A 24,844-nucleotide genomic window follows, 5' to 3' on the forward strand; every position below is an offset into this window, starting at 1 on the left:
TCGCGGCGCTCGTCCCGGGCTCGCGGCGGATCCCGCGTTCGACCCGGCTCCGCGGCGGCCTGGACAATGGCACCTCAGAGGAGGGGCGCTCCCAAGGCGCCCGAGGGCAACCGGGCAGCTGACCGCCGGCGCCCGAGCAGGTACTGGGCAGCTCCGGGAGCGCGCGGACGGCGGCGTGGGCGGGGCCTGGTCGAGGGGGAGGGGCCTGGTCTGGAGGGGCGGGGGCGTGGTGTGGCGGGGCTGGGGGCGTGGCCCGGCCAGGAAAGGCTGGACCTAGCGTGGGCGGGGCCTTTCCCGGGACGGGCCTGCAGTGTGGGTGTGGCCTGGCCTCGAGGGGCGTGGTGTATGCTTGGGCGAATCGGGCTCTAGAGGGGTGTGGTCTGTCTGGAGAGCGTGGCCTGAAGAATCCCGCGAGGCCCGCGCCAGGAGGGTCGGGGCTGGGTGGGGGGCGGCCCAGGACGGGGCAGACCGTCGGGAGTCTTTTTTGACCTCTCTCACCCATGTGTACCAGGGGGGCCTGATGAATGAAAAAGTGATCTCATCACGTAGCCTTCGAGGGGATTCTGCCTGAAGCTTTAAGAGCCAGGGGTGTATTTTAATCATTCCAGGATAAATTACCTTGTCGTTGTGCTTGCCCCATGGGCCATGGACCTTGCTCCAAATCCCCTTCTGTTTTGGCAAGATTCTAGGGGTGCAGCTTGAGCGAGCTTACCCTGAACAGGGGTGCTTATTTTGAGGAGACCTCCAGGGGAGTGTTGCATCCGAATCTGGCCCAGGTGGCTGTTTTTTCCCCTGTCTCTGTCCCTTCCTCTCTGTCCCTTTCTGTCTCAGCAGCCGGGCTGTTCCAGGCGAAGGTGTCACCTACAGCTTTGCACCTTCAGTTGGGGTTCCAGCCCCTGCTGCTGAGATGGGCGGGCAGTCTCCCTGCCCCATTCGGAATTGGGGAAGAGAAATGATGGGGCCACCGGAGTGAGGTGTCCACCCTGGTCTAATTAGAGGAGACCAGGTGGGCTGGAGGCTAGACAGCAGTTCTAGGAGTGGGGGTGGGGGTCTTTGTGTTCTGGGCACCTATGCTCCCTGTTTAAAATGATCATGTATTCACCCAACCTAGTCTGAGTGAGCTGTGCCCACCTTGGGATTTATTTAATCGGAATTTGTGTGTTATATATATAGCAATTTGCAGTGTGGAGAGACATAGAAAAATAGAAGGCAGGCTATCTGCTTTTAATCATATACTTGAAGACATGAGGTGCACCTCCTGAAAGGATGCCTGGATCTCTTTTCTCATTTCTGCCAGTGCTTCAAGCCCTTCACATTTTTCTTAGATAACAGAGTGCACGGCTACTCAGTTACACACACGTGAAAACACACGTGCATGTACACAGACACACATATGCATGGTTATATACCACCCAAACACACATAGACACACATGTGCACACACACACAGACATGCCTACAACTTCTGCACAGACAGTGTGAATCCCACAGTTAACCCGGGTGGTACAGAAAGTGTCTTACTGGTGAATCATTTCTGTTGTACTTGTATTCTCTTTGTGGCTGGCTGGTGGTTTTAGTGAAGTGGGCTTGACTCATGCTTAACTTACTTCACATTGTGTGTGTGTGTGCACGCACGCATGCACAGGCATGTGCACTGGGACCATATGCATGGGGTTGTGGCAGTCATTTTTGGATGCAGGCAACGTGATCGGTGCCACAGACTCTGCCAGGACCTCGCAGACAGGTTCTCCATGGGCCTGGCCAGGCTGGGAGGAACACCAACAGGCAGTTCATCTTGTTGCCCTTGGGAGCAAGTGAGCCCTGTCTGGTCATATGGGGTGAGGGGCACGTTCCCCACCACATCCTCCCATGCTGGCGAGTGCCTCTGGATTGATTGAGAGTATCTCTGACAGCAGCCAGCATGGGAACAGTTTAAGGCTGTAACTAAGGGTGGGTGTGGTCTCTGGTCATTGTGGTCTGCATTTTCAGCACATGCAGGTGCATTTGGGTGACCACAGCTGTTTTCTGTTCTCAGCACCAGGAGTGTCCGGGCGCCTCGGGATGTGTGGAAGAAGTGGCTGAGAGTTGCCGTCCTGGGGGCCTGCACCACGTTCGTTGCGCTCCTGCTCTGGGGCAGTCTGGGGGGTGATGACAGCATCACTGAGGTCCTAGCTCATCGAAGTGAGGTCCTGCCAGGCAGGTTCATTGAGGTGCCCTGCTCCGAGGACTATGACAGTCACCGAAGGTTTGAAGGTACATGATGCCGAGGTGATCCGGGAAAGAGCAGCATGTTAACATGGAATTCAGTGTGTTCAAAATGCGTCTTTTTTTGCTACAATGAATTGATGGGAATCAGGTTGAAAGTAGTGTGGGGGTGGCGTTGGGCAGGTGACCTTCCTCACCCCCCGCTGCTGCCCCCCCGTCCCCCGCCCCCGGTTGGTTAGCCCACACATGGACCCGGAAGTGTGGGTGTTTCAGGCCCTGCCTGTGCAGGGGCAGGCCCACTGGTCACTGCCCAGGCCTCATTGCCCAGGCCGTGGCCAGTGTTTCACTGAGGTCCCCCACACTGTGGGTGCCATCTGATGGAAGAGGCGGTTTGCCTGGAAGGATGTAACAGAACTGGGATGATAGTAATGAGCAAGTGGAACCCAGAAAAGGCATTTTCTGTCTTAGGGTGTTGTAACTGCAGAAGATGTTGCAACAGGGAACGTAGATACCAGAGGCCCTTCCCCCATGTCGTGTGCCCCATCCCAGCGCCTGACTCCTCTGCTCGAGGGCAGCAGTTTTAAAAACCTAACCAGAGTGACTGGGTTTTAAAGACAAAATTCAGTTTATTTTTCTCTTCAGAGCAATGCTTTGGACTTGAACCAAGAAAATATTGCTAAATCCTTCCACCAAGGGGCGCCATTGTGATGCACACAAGCTGGGTTTAGACGAAGGGAGGCAAAGACGCGCCCAGGGAATGGGGGCTGCCTTTCCCTTCAGGGGGTCAGGAAAGTGGATAGGTTCTGTTGTGGGCATGCTCTCTCTGTCTTGGTCAGCTTTTTCACTCTAAAGTCACAGCTTTTGAGAACGTATTTTTCCTACCCATTTAATAATTTATCAACGTTAAAAACTGTTGGAATGAGGTGGAGGGGGAGTTAGTGGAGACGGGTATGGGTTTTCAGTTGGGAAGATGAGAATGTTCTGGAGATGATGATGGGGATGGTTGTACAACAACGTGATCATAGTTAACGCCTCTGAACTGTACACTTTAAAATGGTTAAAATGGTAAATTTGGGGTTATATATATTTTACCAAAAAAAAAAAAATGGTGGAGTGTGCATTAAAGCCTCTGGACTCCCCATCCCTCGCCCCTCTCTCCTCCTGTAGCTGACAGGGGCTCCGCCTGCCCTGGGCCTGTGTGTCTGGGTGGTGTGTGTGCGTGTTTGCAGCGTGTGCACTCGTGTATGTGCACTGACATTGTCAGCCACTCACAACTCACTTTCTCACCAAATTATGCTTTTGATGCTCATTCACGTTGAGCCTATTGTGTCGCTGCTGGATTGTCTTCTTGAACTTCTGTCTCGCCGTCCCCAGTTACTGGGAACCGCGAGGCAGGGTCCCCACTGAGACTCTGGGTCTGGTGGCCGCTTCGCCGCCAGAGGTGTTTGAGGCGATGTCACTTGGTGCTTTTGTTGCCCCTGCATCTTCCTGGTGAAACTGTTCCTGTTATCAATCTTTTCCCCTCTCACAATTCTTTTGTGTTAAAATGTATTTGTTGATATGATGTCGCTCCCCAAGCTGTCTTTTGGTTATCGTTGTTTTTGCTTTTACCTTCAACTTTTATAAAAAGCATTTTTATGTCTTAATAAAAACACCTATATTAATATATTGTATTTAGCTCTGTGGAACTGGGGCACCTCTCCCCTAATGACCCCCACGTAGAAGTTTATTTTTCCCACATGATGAGACCCAGAAAAAGGCACCCCAGGCCAGCCTGGCTCCCTGTAAGCGCCCCAGGCCGAGCGCCCCAGCTCTGCCACTCAGCATGTGGCTCACATGGTCCCAGGACAATCGCTCCACCTCCAGGCATGTTCCAGGCAGGAAGAGAGAAAGGAGGATGAAAGCTAAAGGTCAGCCAGCCCAGTGTGTCCTGAGAGTGTCCCAAGGCCAGGGGGTGGCCATGAGAGTGTCTCATCGGCCAGGACATATCCTAGGGCCCACCCAGTGCAAGGCAGCCAGCCTGCCCTTGGCGCCAGGATACCAGGGGCTTGCTAAGCTTGTCCATCTCTGGTGCTCTGCCTCATCCTGGCCCCATCTACCTGACCCTGGCCCTTTCCACCCTGACCCTGGCCTTGTCCACCCCAACCCAGTGGCAACCCTGGCCACTTTAACCCTGGTCCTGTCCACCCTGACCCTGGCCGTGTCCACCCTGGCCCTGTGCTCCCGACCCTGGCCACTTTCACCCCGACCCTGGCCCCATCCAAGCTCCCCCATCCTCCTCCCTCTAAGCAGCTCAGTCCTGGGTGCAGAGGCAGGAGGAAGCAGGGTAGAGTGTGTGGTGACCACCTTGGGGCAGCTTTGCCAGGCCCTGCAGAAGGACAGTGACTACAGTTGCAAGCACAGCTTTGGTCATCCAGGAGGCACTAGCCAACGGGTCTGGATCTGTGGTCAGTGATGGTTCTAGAATACCGTGGATGCCGCCTCTGGGCTGTTTTCTCAAGGGTGGGTAGAGTGTCAGCTGCTTCAGGAGTGACCCACCTGGTGTGGCGCTGCCAGGACCTACCCCCTTCCGGTGAGATGTGTGCGCGCAGGGGCTCTGCTTGTACTGGAAAGTCACCGTTGCTTCTCTGAAATTCACATCTGACCGAGTGGCCTATATTTTATTTGCCAAACCTGCCCCCCTAATCCCATGGAAGGCAAGGCCCCATCCCACAAAATTCCGTTGTCCCTGGGGAGGGCCGCCCACAGGTGAGTCCTTGACAGCAGCGGGCAGCTCTTTAGTCGGGGTTCAGCGGGGTTGGCGTCTCATCCCAGCTCAACTCTCTCCAGGCTGCTCCCCGAGGAAGTGTGGCCGGGGCGTCAGCGATGCCATCATCACCAGGGACGAAGCCCGGAGGATTCGCAGGTACACGTGTCTCTGAGTTTCTGTCCTGAACGAGCAGGAGAGTGGGGCTGTGGGTGAAGCACAGGGAATTACTACTAAAAGGATGATTTAAAGAAATTCATTAGAATTCCCTAACAATTCCCCTTTGCACTTCCAAGGCAAAGAGGGGCTTTTCTGATTTCCAGGAGGAAAGGCTGTTGTCATCAGTGATGTGGTTGCTGACGGAACCTTCCAGAGGCCTGGGCCCTCTCCAGAGGCAGCAGTTCTGGCCCAGTGGGGAGGTTGGGGGGATGCTGTCCCGTCAGCCATTGAGGGGCCCAGCAGGTGCCTGTGTAAAGACAGTGTGTTCACCCAGCAGCCCCAGGCGGTCACTAGACTATTTTCGTCTCCTCTCCAAAACTGGTTGGGATAGCCCTCCTGCCTCCTAGCCGTGACTCATGACAGGGCAGGAAGTCTTACTCAGAAGTAGTTGGCACTGGATTCTTCCTTATTGTCTTTTAAAAACAAGATCTTGAAGCTCTGATTTTCCAACAAGGAGTTCAGACCCAAGCATGTGCCCAGTGGAGCAGCGTCTGGTCCGCATGCCGAGCTGTGTCTTGAGGGGAGATGTTCCTCCTGTTTCTAGATAACATTGTAGAGGCTGGTTGGGTGGGGAGGGTCCCTGGTGTGAGGGATGGATCCAGCCCCCAGTCAGTTTCCCGGGCGGCCATGAAGCATCTGTCAAAGGCACCAGAAGCCCCTGCATCTTTGGTGACGTGGGTGGTCCTGTGAGCTCCAGCACAGGCCACCATGTGGCCACTGCCTCCTGAGCTGGTGATTACAAAGGCTGCCCCCGCAGCCTGTGATGACAGGAGAGGGACCTTCCAGTCCAGAGGAACCCATTCAACTCAGCACCAAGTCTCTGAGCTAAAGACGGAAACTAAGCCCACTTGTCCCCAAGCTATGTCATACGTGGTTAAGGAGATGGTGACAAAATATTAACATTTACTCACTTAGCTTGAAAGTCAAGTCCTTTGGTCCAAATGTGATTTTTGTCATAAACATTAAGCAGTCTGTTAACGTTGTGCTAGTTGTGCTGGTTGATATGTGTCTAGATGTATCATAGATGATGCTGTTAACTGAATTCTGATTTAAGACGGTCTTCCCCACAGCATAGCTGAGAAGGGGCTGTCCCTGGGAGGATCGGACGGAGGGGTGAGTTGTGTGCCGTTCCTGCTTCGGTTTTCTTTTTACCCCTTTAACTTTGCTCTCCCTCCGAGGGGAAGGCGAGGGCACCGGGTGTTCAGGCCCTGCTCCTGGAAATGAAGTACCCCCTCCCTTCACAGGAGGGCTGCCTCGGATCACATCTTTGTGTCAGGCATCCTGGTTGGGGGCAGTGGGGGGAGGTCGTAGGCAGTGAGTGAACAGAGCAGGTGACGAGCAGGGGCCGACTGAGGAGGGTGACGGCTCTGGGAATGGGAGAGCCAGCACACGCAGGAGGAGCTGGTGGGAAACAGTGAGGACCATGCAAGGTGGAGGAGGCTCCCACAGGTGCTGCATGGGGACTGTCATCCACCAGGCGAGACTGCAGGGGGTCTAACAGTGGCCCCTGAAAGATGCATCCACCCAGAACTGTAAATGGGACCTTACCTGGGAAAAGGGTCTTTGCAGATGTCATTAAGTTACGGGTCTCAAGATGAGATCTTCCTGGATTACCAGGATGGACCCTAAATCCAATGACAAGAGTCCTTGGAAGAGGAAGGCAGAGGGAGATTTGAGATTGAAGAGGAGACCGTGTGAAGATGGAGGCAGAGGTGGAGTGATGTGGCACAAACCAAGGGACCCCTGGGACCACCAGAAGTCCAAAGATTCAAGGAAGGATCCTCCCCTGGCGCCTTTGGAAGGAGCGGGGCCCTGTCGACACCTTGATCTCGGCCTTCTGGCCTCCAGAGCTTGAGAGGATGAATTCCTGCTGTTTTAAGCCTACTGTTTACGGCAACCATGGGGAGCTCGGACAGGCCAATGCAGCTCTGCATCTCATCCGCTTCCTGGGCGGGCTTAGGAGTGCACCCCTGCGAGCACCTTACGTTGGCCGGAGTTCTCGTGTGGTCCCAAATGGGGATCTCCTCGCCTGGCGTGTGGGCCCGTAGGAAGATCCACTCTCCTCTGCATAGTTTGGTGATTATCTTCATGAGTCTTTTATTCTGCAGGCTCTTTCCTCTTGAGATCTGAAAATTAAGCTTCTCCTTTTATTTTGGTTCAGTTCAGGGGAATATTTATTAAAAACCTATTCGTGCGTGGACTCATCTTTTGCCCGGCGCTCAGCATTTACTCGGGAAGTTGTCTTGCAATGAATCATCCAGGTTTGATACCTTTAAGTGCAGTTAACGTTTTTAAAGCCCAAATTGTGTTCAGACGAACCCCTGGGCTGATCGCTGCATCCATGAGAAAAGACACCCAGACAGGGTAGAGGTGGTCCGTGCTGGCGCCCACTCCCCTCTCAAGACGTGGGAAGGCCCCCCGGAGGCAGGGTGGGCAGGGGTGGAAAACACTGGCTGTTCATTAAAGGGTTATGACCCAGCGATTCCACTCCTGGGCATTTACCCAGGAGAACAAGAGCATCTCCCACGATGAAATGCTGTCCCAGTGTCACAGCCACTTCATTTACAACAGCCCTAAGCTGGAAACAGCCCATGTGTCCATCTCCAGGTGAATGGACCAACAAGTGACTCCTCCCCAAATGATGGGTGCCCCTTGGCCATGAGACAGTGGGCAGCGGGTACTGCACCGACGTGAGGGAGTCACAGGGAGGCAACACTGAGTGAAAGGAGCCAGGCCAAGAGCGAAGTGCAGCTTCATGACTCCAGGGCCTCAGGTTCTAGAAAGTAACCAGCTGCTGTGGCAGAAGGCACCTGGGGAGGGGCAGGAGGGAGGGGTTGCAAAGGGTGCAAGGAAATTTGAGGTGATGGATGTGTTTCCTATCCTGGTAGTGATGGTGGTTTCACTGGTGCATGCCAGCATCAAAACTTACCAAACTGAACACTTTAACCAGGAGCAGGTCGTTGTGTGTTGGTTATACCACAGCAAAGCCGGGGGAAGGGCTTGTTCTTAGACCCATGGAGGAACTGTATCTGTGGACTGTTTTCAGAATTTTAGACCAGAGAGTCTCCATTCTTAGGGCAGGAGAGAAATATCCGCCGTCACACACCTTTGTCCAAACGTCTTGACACCCAGCCCGTGTGCATCGTCGCCCTGACCCGGGTGTGCAAAGATGGGTCTCAGGAACACGTGTTTAACGTTGGTGGCTTTTAGAGCTCAGTCGCCTGCCAGGCAGCCCTCACGCCGCCCTGCCAACGTCTTTTCCAGGCGTCTATCCTGGACCTGCACTCGGGGGCCTTGTCTGTCGGGAAGCACTTTGTGAACCTGTACAGGTGAGAACCCCGGGGTCGGGGGTGGGGTGGGGTCTCTGCTCGTTTCTTAGCTGGAGACACCTGAGTGAGGCTTGCGTGTATGGATCAGAGCGGCTTCAAGTCTTGGGTAAATTGCGACGTTTGCCATCGGGCCGAGGCCAGATGAGGACTGGAAGGTGCAGCTCTTCCGAAGGGCGGGATCCTTGCCAGCTAGCTTCAGGGAACAGCTTAGTTAGGAATGGACCAAGGGGTGGGGCTGGAGGGAGAGGTGGGAGAGGTGAGCGGCAGGCCAGGCTCCTGAGAGCTGCCTCCTGAGTAGCTTTGATCCTCCCCGAGGGCCAGGAGAAGCAAGAGATTCCCCCAACCTTGATAAATGTCACCCCACCTGCCAGGTCCCTCCCTCCCACCCTCCTCCCTTTTATCACACAGTTATCACTGTAGAAGGAGCAGCTCCAAGATAATAAGGACCAGCTGGTTTTCAGGGACTTGCTGGTTAACTGGAGGAAAGGCTGAATTTAAAGGAAATAAGGAAACATTAATAAAACATCACATTTGTCAATACTCATTTTTTCACAGATACTTTGGGGATAAAATACAAACTATCTTCTCAGAAGAGGACTTCCAGTTGTACCGGTGAGGGAAGGAATGCCCAGGTCAGGAAGGGGGACGGTGGTGGCAGGGCTGGGAGTGCTGGGGTCAGTCCTGCAGAGAACTGGCCCTCAGGTTCCTGGGTGTGCACGTGATACCCTGTCCCACGTGTGCGGACCTGTGTGTGCATCTGTTCACCTTTCACCTTTGCCAGCCCTTGTCTTTCTGTAGTGTTACCGAACCCAGGTCCAGCTGCTCGCTGCTCGAAAGCCAATTCTTGAGAGACAAGTGTTGGTGGGGAAGGAAAGGTTGCTTTATTTCAGGGGCCAGCAACCGGGGGAGAGGGTGGACTCCTGTCTGAGAACCAACTCCTGATTGCTGCTCAGGGACAGGGGCTTTTAAAGGGGAGTTTCAGGGTTGTATAGGCAGAGAGAGGGAGCAGAACAGCATAGTCAGTTCTGACAGTCAGCTTGAAACCAGTAATGTGGTCTGACCAGCGTCATCTTGGTTAAGTACAGTTAATCTTTAGTTCCAGGGTTTGTTCCCATTTCTCTGAGGCCAGTTCTCGGAACTGTGTGAAGTGGAGTAGCTTATGTCGTGGCTTCAATTCGGTCATCATGTAGTCATCCTCCTTCAGCCTGGTGGGGGCTTCAGTATCTGCAAAACAGCTCACAGGATATGGCTCAGAATATTATCTATAGCCCTTGAGGGGGAACTAAAGGTCCTTGACTTTGCTTAATGACTAAACTATTATTATTTGGTCTCGTTTGACTATTTTCCTTTGTTTCTGCATTTTCTCACTTCTCTGATTAAACTTATTCTTTGGCTAAAGTGTTTCCACAGACAAAAGGCAGGCTGAGAACATGGGGGTTGGGGGCAAGGACCAGAGGGTCCTGCTCCGTTTCAGTGTCACATGGTGCGGGCCCTATGGGCCCGGGGAGAATTCTTTCCTGTGTGGCTGACACCTGTGTCGTCTCGGCAGGGACCTGCGGCAGAAGGTCCAGCTGGCAATCGCCCAGGCATTTGGCATCAGCGCGTCCTTGTTGCACCTGACGAAGCCCACCTTCTTCTCCCGCATCAACAGCACGGCGGCCCGCACGGCTCATGACGAGTACTGGCACGCGCACGTGGACAAGGTGAGCGAACCTGGGGCTTGTCCACCACGGCCCCAGGTGGGTGCTGTCTGTTCACGTGGTCAGGGTTTTAGAAGTTTCCTCTCTCACTGATGAGGTCGAGGAGATAAGATTTGTTTCTCGCGTGATGAGGTGACAGAAGACTGTGACAAGCACATTACAGAACAGTGAGGGCCTGATGGGGACCATCCTTTGCTACTTGTTCCCACACGCAGAGCTGTCTCCACCTGAGCTGTGAGCTTCGTCGGATGTAACCTGACCCGACCTTGACTGACCTGGCCTTTCTGTCGTGTGGTCTCTCCTCGGGCCTGCGTCCCGCACCCTGCCCAGGAGGCCCCCTTCTTCCCACTTTTCACCTTAACTTGGGAAGATTTCTCGACCACTCCAGATTCTGCAGATTCCCCTTTCTTGATCTCTTGCTGTTCCCTAGACACAGTGGCGCCTAATCAATCTGCGGTCCTGGTCAGCCACAGCTGAAGCCCTCTCCCGCCTGCATCGCAGCCACTGCCCCGCCCCACTCGGCCAGCACACGCAGCGTGGCGCCAGGGGACGGTTGGCCACGGAAACGTCTGAGGGCTGTTGGCGGTCACCCCAGCCGCGGGTGTGCTCAGGTGACCCAGATAATCTCTGTGTCGCTTGACCCTGGAACACAGGAAGCGAAGTGAAAAGTAAGCAGAGGGTTTGGGCAGAAGCTCGCAGGTTGGGCTTCTGCCTGAAGTTCAGTCAGATACGCATGTGTTTATTTCATCTCGACTGTCTGAGCTCAGTGGAGGAGGGGAGCACGTAAGTGTGGTTAGTGAGATTGAGGAACCCAGTATTTAATTAAATTAACTTAAATTGAAGTAGCTTTATGTGGCCAGTGGCTTGTCTGAGCCAGTGCAGCTTGGAGGGCTCGATGGAACTCGGGTTGGAAGTGTGGGCTTCACCCTAAGGGGGAGTACAGTGTCTGCTCGTTCTCTTCCCATGGGCTTAAGGTTGATCAGTGGGTTCGGTCTGATCCATCCACGATCAAGCCTCCTGTCCACCCTCACTTCATGGCTCTAGCAGCCATTGACCCATTGATAACCATTGCCCAGGTGCATTATTTCATTAGGGGACCAGGACCGAGACCTTCAGTATAAGATCATCGTAGATATTGCAGAGGGAAAAACAGGGTTTTATGGGGTTGAGGGCAAAGACGACGTGTGTGGAGGACAGACAGGTTCGCACAGCAAGGAGCCTCATGCGTGGGACGGAGTCCGGAGAATTTCCCTGCAACGAAGGAAGAGCAGCCCTCCATGTACCGGGAAGTGTGGGTTCAGGAAAGACAACACTGAATGTAGCCTGGTTTGGTGATCCAGCTTCAAAGGAAGAAGGATAAGGAAGAAATTCTTCAGGCAGAGAAAACGAGTCAACAGTGACAAGTGGGGTAGCCTCAGACATCTCAGAGCCAGGAGACCTTGGGACAGGGTCTACAGGACCAGGGTGGCTATAACAGCCAAGGGGTCACTCACGCATGGACACAGCAAAAAGACGTACTCGCACAAGGGGACCCCATGCATCTGCTCCTTCCCTTGAAGCTCTCCAGCCTCTAGCTCAGGACAGCTCAGGCCCCGCTGGCCTCTGCCATCCCATCACCTGCCATTACCTGCCTCCTTCCCAGGTCACAGTGTTCATGTGGGTTTGGGGTGGTTCCTTTGCAGAATCTGAGCTGGGTGGGTAGGAGAGGGTCAGGCTCCTGGACACCCCCCGCCCCCGGGTCTCTTTTATGTTTTATGCAGGTAGTGGACATGAGGTTCACTGCTGAAGCGATTCAGAAGCACTGCCCTGGGCTGTTCTCAGGTTTAGGTCACTTTGATGTTTGTTTGGTGCCCTGATGCTGGATAAGGGGCCCCTAAGTGGGGTCTTGGTGGGGGAGGTGGAGGGAGCTCAGGTCTGTGTAGAAAGTCCAGTCCCACAGATGGCATGGTACTGAGTTCATGAGAAGGTGACAGGGACTCAGTCACCTTGGCAGGCTTGCTGCCCCTCCCTCCTGGTCAGCCCACCCTCTCTCAGGAGATGACCACTGTCACGGTGATGGTGGTCTAGCTGGTTGCAGGGGGAGCGGGGCTTTTGGACTTTTTGAGCCTTGATCAAATGTGTTATGGATATGGACCTGGGGCTTCTGTGTACCGCTCCCATGGTGCCTACAGGCGTCAGTAAAATCATTTAAGAATCTATTCCTAAACACAGGAGCCTTGGGCTGTGCGATAGGGCACTGGTAGGATGACTTTGGGCTGCTGTCCTCGGACTCTTTCATTCTTCCTTATCTCTTACCCCAGTCTTACTAATTGAATGATTCCTCAGGCTGGGAGCTGTTATCATGTGATTAAAATTCCTTGTACATGCAAGTCACTATCTTTGCGTGGAAAAAAAAAAAAATAGCCTATCTCACTGATTCCCTCTAATAAGTAGGTGCTAATTTGTATGAGTTCTTATGTCCTGGGAAACAACACCTGCCTCACATATTACAGACAGCAAACTCCTCTATCTCACACTGAAATCAAGCTCTTCATGTGGCACCCCTTACCTATAGTAAGTCCTGAAGATCCACAGATGGGACAACTATCCGGCCACCTCCCGTCCCGGACTTCAAGGGGTCCTTGGGAAACAAATGATAGTGCCTCCTGTTTACATTATATCCAGGCCCAGAGGGTCCACGCTCCTATGAGCCCAGAGCACAGATTTCACCCCCCATCCCCTGCTTTCCACCGCCCATGCCATCTTCCAAAAGAATGTCCACGCAAAGAGGACCAGACAGGAAAGGACAGACAGTGTAGCGTGGGCACTGGGTGGTGGTGGTGGGGAGTTAGTGTTTAATGGGAACAGAGTTTCAGTTTGGGAGGTTGAAGAGTTCTGGCGATGGTCGGCGGGGGTGGGTGCACAGCAGTGTGAATGTGCTTAGTGCCCCTGAGCTGTGCACTCAACGATGGGTAAAGTGGTCAATTGTATGGTTTGTGTATTCTACCACAATTTAAAAGAAAGCTTGGGGTGCCCACATCTGGAGAAGGAGCGGAAGCACCACCTTTGCTCCCTGTGCTGACGCGGGAGGGTCCTATTGGTGGGTGGGTGGGTGGCGTGGCGGCCCTGGGGCTCACGCGTGTGGGCTTCTTGGCGTGGGCTGCGCCTCTGACTGTGCGGGAACCAGGCAGGACCGCACGCCTGTGCTCAGCAGAGGGTTTTCTGTAGTTGGGAGGCAGAGCGAGGCCTGGGTCTGTCCCTCCCTGAGGAGCGTGTCCTCCCACAAGCAGACGGTGACACGCCCTCACGCTCTGCCCCGCAGGTGACCTACGGCTCCTTCGACTACACATCGCTGCTGTACCTCTCCGACTACCTGGATGACTTCGGTGGTGGGCGGTTTGTGTTCATGGAGGAGGGGGCCAACAAGACGGTGGAGCCGAGAGCAGGTAGGACTCATGGGCGGGCGTTTCCCGGGATGCAGCGTTTACGGTGTGTCCAGTGTGTCCATGGAACACATTCGTCAGAGGAGGAAGTGGGCGTGGCCACGGTCACTGAGTCACTGCAGAGTGAGTTCCCAGAGCCAGCCCCCACTCCATCCCCTGTAGTGACTCAGAAGCTTAAGACAGACGGATGAGGCAGTGATCCTCACCTAATGTTGGTAAACCACACCCGACCTGGTGGTCCCAGAGCTCCCGCTGCCCCCAGCCCAGCTCGGACACTCAGTGCTGCTCAGTGAGCATGTGTGGAGCGAGGAAGCGTCCCCTCTCCTCCCCAGGTTTTGGGGTGGGGAGGGGCGGGGATCCCCCAGGGGCTTCCTGAGGGGCAGCCCAGCCCCAGATGAGACTCAGAGACAGAGCCAGGCCATTTGGCTCCGGCCTGGGCACCTCGACTGTGCAGCACCACTCACCTGCTGCCGTGGCTCACCCAACCCCACTGCGTCACCCTGCTTACTGGGTGTGTAGCTGTGTCTGCTTCCGCCTGGCAGCAGGCAGCTCAAACCAATGAGGCTGTCCACCTGTGTTGGTTTAGAATGTTCCCGTCAGCCATGAGGCGGTCCTGCAAGCCACTGAGTCCAAATGCTCCTTGCAGTAGCGCTGAATCCACGCAGAAGTGGCTTGGACATCAGAAGGTGTAGAAAGGAAGTTAAACAGCTCAGGACTGGCTCTCTTCCCTTAGGGGGTGAGTGCTGGAGGGGGGCAGACCCAGGCGCAGGTCAGTGGGCAGGAGGGGCTCAGAACGCCCTGCAGCTCCAAGGCTTTAATGGACCAAGAGCCAGAGAAGCTGCTGGTGCTAAGGCTGGGGGTCACATGTCACGTGCTTCTGGGAGGTGTCCAGGAATGCTTGTGGACTAAGAGGAGAAATGCAGGTGGGTTCCAAAAACGGAGATGACTGTATTTTTGGTTACTAAGTTGCCGAGCTAAATCCTGCTTTAAAGAAGTGGGTGATAATCTAATAGCTGTTTACTGAAGAAAATAAAAAGCCAGAAAGCACTGTTCATGAATGCCGAAAGTTTCACGTTTCTGGGGTTGGGTGGGCCGTCGCCTCCGTGTGAGTGTTACGCCTTGTAGGGTGAGTTACCAGCGCTGGCCTGCTGGTCACTGCGCGGGTGGTGATTTCATGCCAACAGTTTCCTCCTGGTTCTGATGACTGGCGGCCTGCCCTCGGGTTCTTCCTGGTGTTTGTGTCGTGCCCGTCATTGTGTTGATCACTCTGGACTTGGGAGCTGTCAGAATAGGTGTGGGGCTTAACTACTGGTGCATTAAAAAGGAAAGAAGGTCTTAGGCAAGATTGTGAGCCCTTGTGGGCCTTTCCTCAACAAGCTATCACGTTGAGGTTGGGTTGGGTCAGCAGATTGCCGTTCCGGGTCAACAGGACGAGAGTCACTAACTCTGTCCCATCCGCACAGACGTCACCGGGAGCCTGGCGTTTGGCGGGCAGCGTGATGCAGCTGCTCTGACAGGCTGTGCCAAAGAGGTTATCATTTTCCCTAGAAGAGTTCATTCTCTCTTATGGAAATTAACAGGAAAATATGCTGAATGTTTTCAGTTTTCCCACTTACTTTCCAGAGCCCTCCGTCCCCTCCTGTGCATCCAGGTTTCCAACAGGTACATTCCCCTTCCGCCTCAGCATTTCTTGGAGTGCAGGTCTGCTGGTGATGGTTTTTCTGAAAATGTCCTTATTTCACCCTTTTTTCTAAAAGATATTTTCACTAGATGTGAAATTCTGGATTGGTGGGTTTTTTTCCTTTTTCTTTAAAAGCATCATCCCTTTCCTCTGGCTCCCCTGTTGCTGTCACCGCTGTCACTGCCCCATAGTAGCTGCCTCTTTGCTCTGCCACCTCCGGGATGTTCTCTAATCTCTGGTTTCATCAGTTTGACTATGATGTGCCTCAGTGTGGAGTTGTTTGTATTTATCCCACTTGGAGTATTTATCCTGCTAAGCTTATTGGATTAAAAGTCAAAGTTTCGTCACATTAGGGAAAGTGTTGGTCATTATTTCTTCAGATCGCCTTTTCCTGCCCCAGTATGAACCCCTCCTCTCTCCGAGGCTCCAACATGAATGGTGGACGGTTTCCTATTGTCCCACAGGCCACGAGGAGCTTCACTTTTCCTCAGTCCTTTTCTTCTCTGTTCTTTGGTGCCTCTGTTTGCAAAGTGTGCAGAAATGCTGGGGTGTGGGGGGGGCGCCCAGAGACCCCCACTCTTGCTGTAAGTCGGCGACATTTGATAACTGTGTCTGCAGTGGGGTGGCAACAGAGGCGTGCACAGATGGCATGGATGGGCAGACGGGCCTGGCTACGTGTCTGAGGTCTCAGGTGTGACTAAAAGTGGAAAGACTGAGGACAAAACGTCCTTTAGCAACGTGAGCCTCAGAAAGTGGCGTGACTCCAGATTGCTCTGGGAAAGAGTGTTTCCTTCAGGTCAGGGGCGGCCTGGCTGGTGCAGAGGAGGGTCTGAGTTCTTGGTGTCCCCGGGCCCCCATGCAGAGGTTTCCGTGTGTCACACGATTTCTTTTGCTCCCTTGTTTCCGGGCAGAGCACGGTTCTCTATTTACAACCAGAAAGCAGCAGACTCTGGGGTAGACTTTTCTCCTCTCTCAAAGATTTAGCAGTTGAGTTCCTGGCAGTGACCTTTTGAAGAGAAATGAAGTTGTCATGGGACATTTGGGGCAGGGCCGTGTGGCGGTGACGCGGCGCCTACAGGATCCCGGGGCTCCTCCCACACGATTCTGTAACGGTCAACTCGTTTGTCCTAAAAAATTTATGGTGGGTGTATGAGACCAGTTAAATATGGAAGCCCATAAACACGGGGTTCTCTGAACACAGGTGGGTGGAGGACCCCTGCTCCAGGACGCTCGGAAGCCGCCTCCCGAGTCCTGTCTTTAGCTGCCCTGGAGGGAGCTACAGGCGCTGGGTGTCTGTCTCGACACGCCTTCCCTGATCCGTTGCCAAAACATTGTCATAACCTCGCAGGGTTTGGTTTTGTTTCATGTGTGATTAGAAATAAGATCATAAAAAAAGAAAGAAGATCATAAGGTGGGCCCGAGGAGGTCACATGGCTTGTAGAGGCCCCTGGGGGTGGCAGCAGGGCCTCACCCCAAGTCCAGGTTGCCCCACAAAGAGCCCGCGGAGGCTGGGCTGGGTGCTTGGGGTGCCCTTCGTCCTGTGCGAGGGCTCTCCTGCTGGTTTGTCTCCAACCCCCGCCTTCCTGCATCAGCTGTTTCTCCAGCCTGCCTGGTTGGTCGTGTTGCTGCATTGGCCTAAACACAGGTCCTCTGAGGCCCTGCCACACATATGGCCTTGAAGTCATACTCTGCTCTCCTCTCTCCCAGGTCGGGTGTCCTTCTTCACCTCGGGGTCTGAGAACCTGCACCGGGTGGAGAAGGTTCACTGGGGCACCCGCTACGCCATCACCATCGCCTTCACCTGCGACCCTGACCATGGCATTGCGGACCCAACATTCACATAGCCCCGGGAGGCCTGTCCAGCAGCCCTGCAGGGAAGCAGCCATGCTGGCCACACACCCCTTCCCTCTCGCTCAGCCCATTTCCACTGAACAAGGTGCCTTACGAATCATCCTGAATTTTGATTTGCTAACATTTGATCATTTTTCAACTGTGAGTAAATGGAGGGAACCAATTTCCCCTCACAGGCATCAGCGTTGGCTTTGCTATGCTGATGTGGGGCCCGGGAGCTGGCAGGGCCAACATGCCCTCCTTTTCTCAGGAAGGGATCCCGTGCCCGGGGTGGAATCCCCGTTTGTCAGCAGACAGAGTGTCATTACCCGGCCACTGGAGACTGACTTAAGTGTGGATGAAGCTGAGTGGGGCCAGCAGCCTCCACTCGGGGAACCAGAATCAGCATTATGGCACCTTGGAGAAGGTTCTGGGGGCAGGCGGCTCTGGGAGCAGCAGCTGGAGGGCTGATACTGCTGGATTCTGGGTGGAGGCGAACATCTGATGTTCTGGCGACTCTGGGCAGAGCCCCCAACACTGCTGGCCACTGAGAGTCACCCTGGCACCATGTTCATGCCAGGCTGGGCTCTGCCCCATCACCAGACAGGGTCCCTGACACAAGGTCCGAGGGTGTTCCCAGCGTGGCCATCCGCAGCTCGCCTGGGGCCTTCTGCCAAGCTGAGGGTCCGTCTGCTCAGGTTCAGGTCTTAGCAACCCTCTTCTCGTCCTGGAGCTGTCCATGTGTTTTACATAAAGGTAACAGGGGAGCCAGGAATAGTAAATAAACTGGTCATGGGGGAAGCCTGGGTAGCGCGGCCCCAAGATAAGGGCAGCATGTCCATCAGTTGGCTTCTGCCAGGGTCGGGCAAGGTCCCAGGGCCGCCCCACAAAGCAACTGGCCTGGGGTTTGGGCATCTTCTGGGAGAACAGCTGATCACCCGCTGTGAGTGCAAAGGGATCCCCAGAAATGGCTCTGGGAGCAGGACTCTCTCGGCCACCCTGACCCAGGAGCCTCAACACTTTCCCCTTCGCCCACCCAGCATGGACCTGTGGACACGGCCACTGCAGCCCCACATGCTCCCCACACTCTGCAGTCACAGGGCTGCTTGGGCTCATACAGAAAGGGGCAGCATTCCTGGACCCTGGGATGAGCCATTTGCGTGGCACCTGAGGAGGCTCCATGAGGGTCTGGAAGCCAGGACCCCTGGGTCTGCCCCTTGGTTTGCCGGGTGTCCCTTCTGCACCGTGGTGATGATATGCGTGTCTCAGGGCTGTAGGGGGCGAGCTTCCACGTGCAGACAGTGGCTTGGGATCTGCTCCCTTTTGGGTCATGGTTGCAGTTTCCAGAAAGGCAGGGCCACCACCCACATGATGGCCTGGATCGTGGTTCCTGTTTTTAAAGGACTTTGGGCAGATCTGGGAAGGATGAAGCCCACGCTCTGGGTGGCGGGCAGGGCTGACCTTAGGGTTGGCGATGCTTTGGGGACACTGTCTCTAGGCTGGACCAGCCGGCCTCAGTCCTGTGCAGGAAAAGCTACCCCCTCCCATCCAGGTTGTCCTCTGGCTTCTCCTGTCTTGGCTTTTCAAAGGTTTGTTGCTCTGGTCTCAGGTTGGGATGCGAATTCCGACAGGAGAGCCCCGTGCAGGCCTCACTTGGTTCTGTAACCTTCACGTTATCTGAATGACGCCTTACCCTCGGCGTGAGGATGGGCAGACATTCTTGGGTATTCCACAGCCCACTTGGCCACTCAGTACATTTAAGGAGGGGGCGGTCTGATGGTTTAGTTGTGGTTAAAGTGCTTTGGAAATAAGTAAGTTATTGGTTTTAATTGACATTCTTTGCTACTTTTCCTGTTCATAATCATCACAGAGGTACTTGGACAAAGAAATAAAGATATTTGGGCAAAAGCAAGAATGTCCTTCTTTTTAGAAATTCCCTGGCGGTCCAGTGGTTAGGATTCTGCACTTTCACTGCTGAGGGCATGGGTTCAATCCCTGGTCGGGGAACTAAGATCCCACAAGTCACTCTGCGTGGCAAAAAAAAAAAAAAAAAAAGAATGTCCTTCTTTTAAAATAAGAGAAGATGCGTAGCCCATGCCGGTGACCTCCAGACGCGCTCACCTGGGGCCGCATGGGCATCTCCGTCCTACGGGACGGTCCTGACTGAGAGCAGATGTGGTGTGTTCCAGGGAGAAGAGGACGTTCCTGGCACATCCTCTGCTGAGTGATTTATTTCCTAATAAAAGTGTTTAGTCTGAATCAAAGAACACGAGCATTGGTCTCACTGCTGGAAAGAAGGGGTTGCCGCTCTGTCTCTCCTGGTGAGCTGGCCGCCAGGGCCAGGTCTGAGCACGGCTGAGCCTCCGTGAGAGCGGAAGCTGAAACATCAGGTCAGGAGCTGACCCAGTGGGACGGGGTCCGAGCCAGCTGCGAGTTACCTCACCTGCCCCGCGCAGGAGGAAATGGCAGAAGATCACAACGTGCCAGGGAGGGCGTCCAGGGAGGGCATGCAGGGCAGGTGTGGCCCCACCATTTGTGTGGGAGTTGGGCTCGGCCAGTGCAGGGAGGGTGGGGTCCCTGTGTCCACCTTGAGGCTGGGCACCTCCGCTGTGCAGGGCCTCTGCTTTCTCACCGGGTGGGCAGGTGTGGCTGACCTCTCGCCTTGCCTTGGGGTTCCGGGAGGCTCGGAAGGTGCTCGGCAGCGACAGACAGCGGGACCGGGCGTGAGCGTGGGCAGGCGGGAAGGATGTGGCTGTGGCATCCCCGTGATTAGGGCGGGGCCGGTGGGCAGGGGCCGCAGAGCAGGGCGCCGTGGCTTCGGGTGGTTGTCGCAGGGGCCACAGAGATGCCGCTGGCGGGACGGCATGGAGGTTGCTGTTTATAGAAATCTCCGCAGCTGCCCAGCCTGTCTCAGGGCTGGCCCCAGAGCAGAACACCAGCCTGTTTGTTCCCCTCCGAGTTACAACTGGAGCCACCTCGAATGGGATCCATGCTGCTTCTCAGTCCTGATCTTCTAATCCTGGAGCCACTTCGCGTCCGTGTTCTCTCCTCCAACATGGTCTTCACAAGAGAACTGGGGACCGAGCTGCCCCGGTCCCCACCAGCCCTCAGCCCCCAGGCAGCACTGACTCCCGGGCATCTCTTGGGCTTGTGCTGTGGGGCCTCGGGCGCAGGTATTTCTCATGCAGTCCAGGGAAGTGGTCCCAGCCACCAGCCCCCTAATTGGCGGCATCTCTGCCCCGGCCGCCGGGTACTGGCTCATTTGCCTTCTGAAGTCACAGCGTCTCAGAGCCTCTCACACCTTCTAGAGGTTTTCACAGGGAGGAAGAGTTTGGGGACACTTCTGCTTATCCCTGAGACTGGGGGCCAAGGCCCCAAGACCCCAGCAATGTGAGTCCTGAATGATGCAGCGTATTCCAGAAACCAAGCCAGTCACACCAAACTCAGGGGCCTGGCAGTGCTTAGCCTGGAAGGCAGGGGCCGGGGTGTGTCGGGGGGAGGCAGGTGGGGGCAGGTGGGAGCAGCAAGAGTTTATCCCCCAGCGTGTGTACAATCTGAGAAGTGTTGACAAAGTACAAAGCAGTAAGACAGACGAAATGACAAAGCAGATTGAGGCCAAGAACGGGAGAACACCAGTGACCCAGATGTCAATCAAACTTCAGGCCTGAGGCTCCCGGTGGCCCCAGGGAAGAGGGAAACATCCTAAGTCCACATCTAGCCCATCTCGGGGTCTCCTTGGATGCACTGACACATTAATACCAGTTTCTTATCTTGATCTTGAGTTTAAGGCCCCCATTCCGCCCCAGGAATGGGCCCTGCAGGCTCCTGTCTACTAACTCGGCCCCTAGTAGCCCCTCTGTACCCCTGTTCACCCTCGGGGGCCTGAACCTCCCCTGCTGGCCAGCACACCATGCCCTGCAGAGTGGCAGGGGAGGCTCTGGACGAGCACTGATGGCTGTGCTCTGTCCCCTGCAGATCTGAGGCCCCACCTTTGTTGCAGCAAAAAATAAAAAAAATAAAAAAATAGAAATGAGTAAACGGCCTTGGGCACGTACCAGCCAAACAGGCCTGAAAGAGTTAAGCAATCTCAGTTATTCTTTAGCTGTTACTACTAACACTTGTAGCTAGACTTGTCCTTCACAAAGCTAATTCCTTTCTGATTCCATAGGAATTATACTCTGCACCTGGCATCCTTCTCCCCCTACACTTCCTTGTAGGATTCTGCATCTCAAAAGGAAGGTCACAGCGACAACTTCGGGGACACCAGACTGGGTCGCTGAGCTGCCTGACGCCAGCTTTTGGCTGAAAATTTGCAGAAGAAAAAAAAAAAATACAAGACCTTCATTGCTTTGAGACTTATCACCTACCCATAGACCATGAGCCCTGGAATATAAAACTCTCTCCCTTCCCAGGAAAAGGGGGGCACAATTCTCAAGGCGCTGGCCTGCTGTGTTCCCCCTTTGCCAGGCAAAGAATAAGAAAAGCTATCTTTCCCGTTCCTCCAAAACTCTGTCTCCGTATTTCTTTTCAGCATCGGTGCCCAGAGAGCCAGGATTCTTGGCATCACCTCTATGTTCCTTCCATCTCAGCACCCTTGAGGCCAAGCAGATCCCAATGGAGCTGGGGGTGCAGGTGAGCCCCCATTCCCGAGAAGGCCAGTGGGGGCTCTGGAAGGGCTGGGCCTTGCCTGCCCCGATGCAGGGCACCTCTCCCACCCTGCAGCATGTGGGTCATGGCTACCACCCCCCATCCCAGTGAACACACAAGGTGGGGGCTTGGAATCTTGCTGCAGCACACACCTGGCCAGGTGCCCAGCTTGAGCCCCCTGTCCCCACCAGTCGTCCCTGGGTTTCCCAGGCCTGGGGGCATTCACCTGTCTCCTCCCATGCCCCTTGCTAAAGAACAGACAGCTGGGGAGGGTCTCTTAGGAAAGGCCCCATTCCTGGAAAATTCCAGTGAGAGGAGGAGGGAGGGGAGAGAAGGGGGGAGGTGGGTGGGCACCGTCCAGGTCCTCTGCACACCCAGGGTGGGTCCTGGACCAAGACGTCCTCCCCAGGAAAAAGTGGGCCACGTGCTTACACCTGCTGCCCCCTCCCAGAGTCCCCAGCCCCCCACAAGCTCTCCCTGCCCACCCCATGTAGCCAAATCTCCCCCTCCCCCTGCCCTTACCTGTAGGGGCTGCAAGGGGCTTAGCAGGGCTTGTGGGGTGAGGTGGACGTGGCAGTGAGGTGGGGGCCACGCAGTGGGTGCTCTCCTGTGCCCGTGTCTCTATGAGGCCAATGCAGGGCGGGGGTGGAGTTGCTGTTCCCTGGGGACCCCTGCCCTCCACGCCCCGCTGGCCCCTTGGAGCCCTCGCTGAGGCCTCACATCCAGGGTGTGTGGGTCTTGCCTCCTGGGGCATGGCGTCAGGCACACACCCCTCAGAGGGGGAATCCAGACCCCTCAGCCAGGTCAGGACCTGCCCCCGAGACCCCAGCTAGCACCCCAACCTCGCTGCCAGCTCAGGCAGCCTTCCTGCACCCATCACAGGTGGGCACGTGGGCTCACGTTGATCCTGCACACCTCCCCCATCCCTGTAATCACTCGTGCACCAGGACCACCTCCCGGCCACATCTCTGGTGGAGGAGGCTCCTGGCTTCCAGCTGCCTGCTGCCCAGCCTGGCGCATTGTGGGGCACACAGGGTCCATCCCAGCTCTGCCCAGCCACCATGGGCTGTGGGGAGGGGGCAGGATGAGGAGAGGGGTGGGGGGCACTGGGAGGCTGAGGGCAGAAATGGAGGCCCCCCCCGCCCCATCAGAACCCAGTCCCAGCCCTGACTCGCCCCGGCCCTGGGGAGTAATCTTGGTGCAGGGCAGCCAACTCTGAACCCGGGCAGCCTCGGTATTTCACACTGACACATAGTTTTGGGGTGAGACCAGGCTCTGGGCTTTCAATCACACTGCGGGATACCTCGAGCCACAAAGGGCAAAGGCAGGTGGATGCTCCCAGCTCCTGCGGGTCCCGGGTCCCATGTGGCCTGGTTCCTCAGCTGTGAAACAGGAATAAGAGAATTTTGTATAAAAGATGACCCAGTGGTGAGCTCGCCAAGGGGGCCACCTGAGGGCCAGGGAATTTGCACATGGAAGAAGGGCAGAGAGGGGCTGGAACACTGGACCGGAGTCCCCAGGCCGCCTACCGCCCCAGCTGCCTCCTGGCTCTGACCCTGCTCACCACTCAGGCCTGCAGGCCTTGGTCTCCACAGCTCCAGGAGGGGAAAGGTGGCAGGACAGAGCCATCCAGCCTGGGGGCCCGCTCTGGGCAGCTCAGGGGATGGGGCTCTCCTCTGGGCCCTCACGGGGTCCCAGGAGAACTGGCCCCCACCCCCTGTGTGGGGCTGGGCCCTCGGCCGGCCTGGAAAAGGCAGGAGTCTGGAGCGCCTGGCTGCTGGCCATTGGCAGCCTCTCGGGCTTCCTGCTCAGAGCGTCATCTGTCTGGAATTCCAATGGAAAAAACCCTGCTCTTGCAAGTGGGCCCTGTGGCTCTCAGATTCCCGGTTTGGTGGTTTGCAGATGTATGGGACCCAGGCTGGATTCTGGTCATCCCCACCCCCTGCCTGGGATGGGGGGCTCCCACCTTCTGCTGACTGAGCCCCCTCCTTTCTCTTGCATGCTGGGTGTGTGAGTGAAGGTGCCGATGAGCTGAGGGCTTTCTCCAGAGCAAGAAGGCTGGCCCTCCAGGTGACCTGGATCAGGAAGACCAGTCAGCTGGGCGTGTTCAGGTGTGGAACCAGGTAAGAGTTCAGGTCTCTGCACCCCTGAACTAGGCCACCCTACCAGGCAGGGCCACTGTCACTGTGTCACCCATGGCCCCCGGCACTGCCCCCCAGAGCTCCATTTGGTGAGGACAGTCTACAAGAGCAGAGAGCTCCCTAGGCAGGTAAAAGTGATGTGTCTACTGGTTGTAGGTGCAACTCAATTCCCAAAGAATGACTTCCTGGAAAAACTAGGAGTAGAGGAAACTTTGGACTGTGTGTGTATCTTTGTTGATGAGTAATTTACACAAAGTGCAGCAGCCCTGGGCATGCAGCCTGGTGACACGCACTCTGTGCGCTGGTGCATCTCCTTGTGGAACTGGGCTCTCCCTGCCTCCACCCCTGGGGACCCACAGAAGGTGGCAGGGAGGGGCTCAAGGCACAGGTCTCTGGACTGGGCCAGGCCACTCTCCTGGGCCTGTAAAAACCCACAGGTCAGCAGCCAAATCCCGGCCAAGCCTGAGCCTCTTGGAAACTGAGTGGCCTGCGAAGCAGGAATGCGCTGCACCTGGTAAGTCCATCATCCATCATCCGATCCTCCGCCACTAGGCTCCTGGATCCCTGCGCCTTCTGTGAGCTTGGCTGTGAACTCGGCTGTGAACTCACCCGCCTCTGGCTCCTTCCCCACCTTCCACCAACCCCCCCACCACCTCCAGGAAGACGGTAGACAGAATAAGAGGGGTCAGCGGGTCCCTGGTGGAGGGACAGTTTGTCCATTCATTCACTCATTCCCCACTGGGTGCTGGCCGCCACTGTCCTGGTCACAGGCCCCACAGCCTGCATGACCCCTGTCCCCACTCCTTGTTTTTGCTATAGGAACCGAAGGGAGTGGGCTGGAGAAACTCAGGGAAGAGGGTGCAGGGGGTGGGGTTGGGGCCGGGGACATGCTCCCTCCCGATGCAGCTGGGCACCCAGTCCCCA

The 24,844-nt window shown here is 55.6% G+C and overlaps 1 protein-coding gene and 2 long non-coding RNA genes across 6 annotated transcripts; 2 read left to right on the forward strand and 1 right to left on the reverse strand.

Moving 5' to 3' along the window:
- Nucleotides 1-7: 7 nt before the first annotated feature.
- Nucleotides 8-19,047, forward strand: OGFOD3 (2-oxoglutarate and iron dependent oxygenase domain containing 3). Of its 3 annotated transcripts, XM_033846445.2 has the most exons (9): nucleotides 8-140; nucleotides 2,036-2,253; nucleotides 5,035-5,110; nucleotides 6,241-6,283; nucleotides 8,435-8,499; nucleotides 9,055-9,111; nucleotides 10,049-10,202; nucleotides 13,501-13,624; nucleotides 17,010-19,047. In XM_033846445.2, exons 1-9 carry the CDS (start codon nucleotides 67-69, stop codon nucleotides 17,144-17,146), a joined length of 948 nt encoding a protein of 315 aa, XP_033702336.1. In that variant the 5' UTR covers nucleotides 8-66; the 3' UTR covers nucleotides 17,147-19,047. The 3 variants fall into 3 exon arrangements, with proteins under 3 accessions (XP_033702336.1, XP_033702335.1, XP_073653379.1); XM_033846444.2 differs by lacking the exon at nucleotides 17,010-19,047 and having other exon boundaries at nucleotides 13,501-13,815; XM_073797278.1 differs by lacking the exons at nucleotides 8-140; nucleotides 2,036-2,253; nucleotides 17,010-19,047 and adding an exon at nucleotides 6,788-7,246 and having other exon boundaries at nucleotides 5,033-5,110; nucleotides 13,501-13,815.
- On the reverse strand, nucleotides 10,202-23,517 carry LOC141277312 (uncharacterized). Of its 2 annotated transcripts, none has more exons than XR_012328468.1 (4): nucleotides 23,344-23,517; nucleotides 23,083-23,161; nucleotides 12,748-16,308; nucleotides 10,202-10,841 (listed from the first exon to the last, which is right to left on the reverse strand). It is a non-coding gene; the product is annotated as an uncharacterized lncRNA (long non-coding RNA). The 2 variants fall into 2 exon arrangements; XR_012328467.1 differs by having other exon boundaries at nucleotides 12,748-22,400.
- On the forward strand, nucleotides 23,508-24,643 carry LOC141277313 (uncharacterized). Its single transcript, XR_012328469.1, has 2 exons — nucleotides 23,508-23,902; nucleotides 24,358-24,643. It is a non-coding gene; the product is annotated as an uncharacterized lncRNA (long non-coding RNA).
- The last annotated feature ends 201 nt before the right edge of the window (nucleotides 24,644-24,844 follow it).

This window comes from Tursiops truncatus, chromosome 20, assembly GCF_011762595.2.
Source record: "Tursiops truncatus isolate mTurTru1 chromosome 20, mTurTru1.mat.Y, whole genome shotgun sequence".
Lineage (NCBI taxonomy): Eukaryota > Metazoa > Chordata > Mammalia > Artiodactyla > Delphinidae > Tursiops > Tursiops truncatus.

Excerpts from the sequence above, each read along its gene's own strand:
- OGFOD3 (XM_033846444.2), top strand. The coding sequence starts at position 67 with ATGGCACCTCAGAGGAGGGGCGCTCCCAAGGCGCCCGAGGGCAACCGG. Across the intron at positions 141-2,035 it reads GACCGCCGGCGCCCGAGCAG|CACCAGGAGTGTCCGGGCGC; the intron begins GTACTGGGCAGC and ends TTCTGTTCTCAG. Across the intron at positions 10,203-13,500 it reads GGCACGCGCACGTGGACAAG|GTGACCTACGGCTCCTTCGA; the intron begins GTGAGCGAACCT and ends TCTGCCCCGCAG.